Source organism: Engraulis encrasicolus, chromosome 15, assembly GCF_034702125.1.
Source record: "Engraulis encrasicolus isolate BLACKSEA-1 chromosome 15, IST_EnEncr_1.0, whole genome shotgun sequence".
NCBI lineage: Eukaryota > Metazoa > Chordata > Actinopteri > Clupeiformes > Engraulidae > Engraulis > Engraulis encrasicolus.
This window is the reverse complement of record NC_085871.1, coordinates 49,551,376-49,556,431: the sequence shown is the minus strand read 5'-3', so window position 1 is coordinate 49,556,431 and position 5,056 is coordinate 49,551,376. Positions and strand designations below refer to the sequence as shown.

Below are 5,056 nucleotides of genomic sequence, written 5' to 3'. Positions count from 1 at the left end.
GGATCTTGCTTGTCTCTTGGATCCAAATAAAAGTAATCAATTGTCTGTCTGTCTGTGTTAACAGGTACGATACCACCATGGCTGATGCCTGTATCGCCCTCTGCCAGAAATGGGTCAAGGTACGACAGTCTTCACCTACGTAACCATTGTGTAAAAAGAACAATATATGGCAGATTAATTCTAACGACCAGCCTGAATAATGGCTACCTATCTGTACATCCTAGTTATAACTAGGGATGCAAATTATCGATTAATAAGTTGTAACAGTTGTAACTGTGTGTGTGTGTGTGTGTGTGTGTGTGTGTGTGTGTGTGTGTGTGTGTGCGCGTGTGCTTGTGCGTGCGTGTGCGTGCGCGTGCGTGTGCGTGTGTGTGTGTGTGTGTCTGTGCGTGTGTGTGTGTGCGCCTGTCAGGCTAAGGAGAGTGAGCTGTCTGGCTTCACTGGTGCCGACCTGAAGGCTCTGACGTCACACCAGGTCATCGAGTTCCTCTCACTGCTGCTGCAAGAGGTACGGAGTCATGCGGGTGTGTGTGTGTGTGTGTGTGCGCGTGTGTGTGTGCGTGTGTGAGAGAGAGAGAGACTGAGTTCCTCTTACTGATGCGATGTGAGAGAGAGAGAGAGACAGAGAGAGAGAGAGAGAGAGAGAGAGAGAGAGAGAGAGAGAGAGAGAGAGAGAGAGAGAGAGAGAGAGAGAGAAGAGAGAGAGAGAGAGAGAGAGAGAGAGAGAGAGAGAGAGAGAGAGAGAGAGAGAGATCTAAAGCTTAATTCGATGACATCATGACAACATTGCTATAGCAACCCGGAGTGTAAAGTAACAGATGAAGACTTGATCATTACAATTTTGGTGAAAATTAGGTTATAATAGTTCATAATAATTATAATAATAATAATAAAAATGAGGTTATAATATACACAAATATGCGTGCATGTGTGTGTGTGTGCGTTCCTGTGTGTGCGTGCGTGTCTGTGCGTGTGTGTGTGTGTAGGAGGCTCTTCCTCTGGCCCATGTGAAGAGGATGCAGGAGGTGTATGACCTCAACGCTGTCAAGAACTCCGAAATACGCTTCAGGTAACTACACTACAGTGTGTGTCTGTCTGTCTGTCTGTCTGTCTGTCTGCCTGTGCGTTTGCGTGTGCGCGCGTTTGTGGGTACCTTTGTGTGTGTGTCTGTCTGTCTGTCTGTCTGTCTGTCTGCCTGTGCGTGCGCGTGTGTTTGTGGGTACCTTTGTGTGTGTGGTGTGTGCTTCAACTATTGACCTTAAATTAATTGTATTAAACTTCCAGTGATTGGTGGCGCTGTGGCGCAGTGCGCTAAGCCCCCCACATTTGGGCTTGCATGCCCACGGGGACCCTGGTTCGAGTCCGGCTGGGGTCATTTCCCGATCCCACCCCGTCTCTCTGCCCCGCTTGCTTCCTGCCACCATCTCAGACTGTCCTATCAAATAAAGGCATAAAGGCCCCTAAAAAAATATATATATATATATAAAAAAAACTTCCAGTGATTGTGTGTGTGTGCACCTGTGTGTTGGACGACAAAAGACCAACAAAGGTCGACGTCTGCGCCTTGAACTTCATACTCGTGTATTGCTTGGTGCGAGCACTCCCAAAAAAGTAGTAATCACTCAAGATAATGGAAAAAAGGAGGCACACACAAGACTTGTGTGAAAAAGTGTATTGAAGCCGAAATTAAACAACAGAAGTCTAAGGTTAACTGGAGAGACAGACGTTTCGGAGCTAGTCCATTTTCAATGTCTCCACCTGTGTGTTGATACATTTAATTTAGTTTGTGTTGGTTGTGTAGTAAAGTGTCTGTTACATGTGCATGTATAACTCATTTTAAAAGCTCAAACGTCAGGAGCAACAACCACAGCTAACGTGTCTGCGTGTGTGTGCGTGTGCGTGTGCGTGTGTCTGTGTGTGTGTCTGTGTGTGTAGATGGTTGCGTCTGTGTGTGAAGTCTCATTGGGACGAAGCGGTTGCCATGGCGCTACAGATGGCTACCGAACAGGGAAGGATGAAGTTCACCAGACCCCTATACAGGTAACACACACACACACACACACACACACACACACACACACACACACACACACACACACACACACACACACACACACACGCAAGGATGAAGTTCACCAGACCCCTATACAGGTCACACACACACACACACACACAGACACACACACACAGACACACACACACACACACTACATTACATTACATTACATTACATTACACTCCATTATTATTCCATGTCAACTCACACTAGTTTCTAGAATCTACCCAGGTGACTCTTTGATTTGTCTAATTGTTTGTATGCCTCCTTTTGTGATCCTCCTATTCCTTTTAAGGTCTCAGTGCCAATAGAAACGTTTCCCAAATGTGATGAAAAATCTATTCTAACTCCAGTAGCTCATTCCTCAAGCTCTGTAGCCACTCAATGTGAAACGTTTTCATCATTACTACATCTGATGTAGTAGATATGTATGTCATGTTTACTATCACTCTTTGTAATGGATATTTGTTAATGGTTGATTGGAAGGAACCACAAAAAGAATACAATGTAGCCTAAGTTGTGTTTGTCGCCACGCTGTGTGGCTGATATTTGTAATTTTAAATGAACAATTGCGAAAGACCCCAGGAAGAATAGCTAATGCTAAAAGCAAAAGCTAATGGGGATCTAATAAAAACAAACAAACGAACGCTCATCACAAATCCAGTTTTTAAACATATTCAAGCTATGCTATTTCTAAGCTCAGTATCTGATAGATGGTCTCAGACTATAGGGCCGGAGGTGTCCAAACCTGCTTGGACATGTTGTGTGCAACTCATAGGCTTGACAAGTGTGCGTGTGTGTGTGTGTCTTATATGCGGCTCAATGTGTCACAAAAAACCCAGAAGAAAACAAAAACGGCCAATGTGTGTAACGTGTGTGTGTGTGTGTGTGTGTGTGTGTGTGTGTGTGTGTGTGTGTGTGTGTGTGTGTGTGTGTGTGTGTGTGTGTGTGTGTGTGTGTGTGTGTGTGTGTGTGTGTGCGTGTGTGTGTGTGTAGGGAGGTGTACGCGTGGGAGAAGCATCGTGAGGAGGCTGTGAAGACCTTCCTGGCCAATCGGGATGCAATGCACTTCGTCACCGCCATGCTGGTGGCCAAGGACCTCAAGGTGGACGAGACGCAGAGCACCGGCCTCTAGATATATCACACACACACACACACACACACACACACACACACACACACACACACACACACACACACACACACACACACACACACACACACACACACACACACACACACACACACACGCCGCATTCACACCAGGTCCACCTTAAATCAAGCCCCCTATTGCTATTTATATATATTGACCAAGATACACCTTAAAACAAGTCCTTGCGTCTTTAACGTAAGGTGGACCAGACACAGAACACTTGGGATGTTGGACTTGGATCCGAGGCGAGCCACCTTAACCCTTTGAGGAGTAAGGACTTCCCCCATGTTCTTCTAGAATTTTATTTGAACACTCTACTGTTCCCATGAAAGTCTGTGTTAAAAATCTTTTCATGTCCTTATGACATCATAATGGGAACTCAAAATTTGGGCAAAATTCTAATCACATATTTTTGATAGTACTCCTCAAAGGATTAAAATACGTCCTCATGCCCCCCCATACTAGGTATTTCCCCGCGAACTCTTGACAGCATGACCGTCAGCAGGTTCATCCGCGTAATACGGTCACGTGCTGAAAAAGTTCAGAGCCCGGTATGAACACGGGTGGTTCGCAGATAATGCCTTTAGTGCCGAACGAGAACTGGTGCAGGCACCGACACAGGCACCGACACCGGCTCCGTTCTGGTCGACCTGAAAGCCTTATAAGAGTGCTTCTGCGCAGTGCAACTCTACTCTGATTCCCATCCAAATCCCATAGCCCTACTCCACTCATGAAACACTTCCTCTCCAACCCCCCTCCCCTCGCCTCTACACCTGTTCGCCATCCATCCATCCACCCCCAAACCCTCCTCCTCCAATCGAACACCTCTCCATCCATCCACCCCCAAACCCTCCTCCTCCACTCATCCAATCCCCCTCTACACCCATTCTCCATCCACCTCCCCACCCCCACCCCCCAACTCTCCTCCTCCAATCGAACACCTGCACAAACACCAAGCTGCAGCCACCAAGCCACCATCCAGCCCCCATCCTCACTCCAAACAAGCTTGTTGTCCTTTTAACGAAATGTTCTGCTATCAACATGACCAGGCCACTTCCCTTTTTATCATTGCAACGGGCCAAACAAGCTTCACACACACACACACACACACACACACACACACACACACACACACACACACACACACACACACACACACGTGCTTAGCCAGTATTAACTGCCATTGAAATCATAACAAACCACTGTAATGCCATTACAGCCACACTGCTGAACAAGAGGAACTGTGTGTTTGTGTATTTTGAATGAATGAATGTGCAGTATTCATCATCTATCTATGGCAAGCGTGTGTCTGTGTGTTATAAGCCTTTGCTTTTTTTAAAACGAGTTATCTATGAATGAGAAGGACCATGCTGAGCAAACCTCCAACATTTTTTTTAAAACTGCATCTGCCCAAAAATAAATGAAATAAATAAAACTAAATGATTGAATTTCATGAATGTGTCAGGCGTGCTTCTTATCTTGGTCTGATGAATTGAAACAGTGTTGGTAGTTGTAGTTTTGCATCATTACATTACATTACATCACATCTAGCTGACGCTTTCATTCGAAGTCTGAATGAAATGAAATGAATGGCAATCTTCATCAATGGAAGAGACGTGACCTGCGCAACAAGACTTGATTGATCCAAGCTAGTCAACCAAACTTTTCAAAAGTTTTGTGTTTGAATTGTGTTTGTAACTTTACCTGAAGAAGGTCGGATGACCGAAACGTTGTATTAAAGCTTGATGGTGGAATGGACAGTGTGCGGGATTTCTTTGCACTTGATGGAACCTGCAACCCTGTGATTTACACTCCAATTTCCTAACCGTTACAGAACAGCTGCCCTA

General features: G+C 45.5%; 1 protein-coding gene across 1 annotated transcript in view; it reads left to right on the top strand.

Annotated features, from left to right (window-relative positions):
• The window catches only part of lta4h (leukotriene A4 hydrolase), a 25,751-nt gene extending 22,288 nt beyond the window's left edge, over nucleotides 1-3,463 (top strand). Inside the window, exons 15-19 of the mRNA XM_063217602.1 lie at nucleotides 65-119; nucleotides 413-508; nucleotides 987-1,069; nucleotides 1,936-2,040; nucleotides 3,053-3,463. Coding sequence (XP_063073672.1) covers nucleotides 65-119; nucleotides 413-508; nucleotides 987-1,069; nucleotides 1,936-2,040; nucleotides 3,053-3,191 — 478 coding nt within the window. The 3' untranslated portion in view covers nucleotides 3,192-3,463. The remainder of the gene's footprint in view (nucleotides 1-64; nucleotides 120-412; nucleotides 509-986; nucleotides 1,070-1,935; nucleotides 2,041-3,052) is intronic.
• The last annotated feature ends 1,593 nt before the right edge of the window (nucleotides 3,464-5,056 follow it).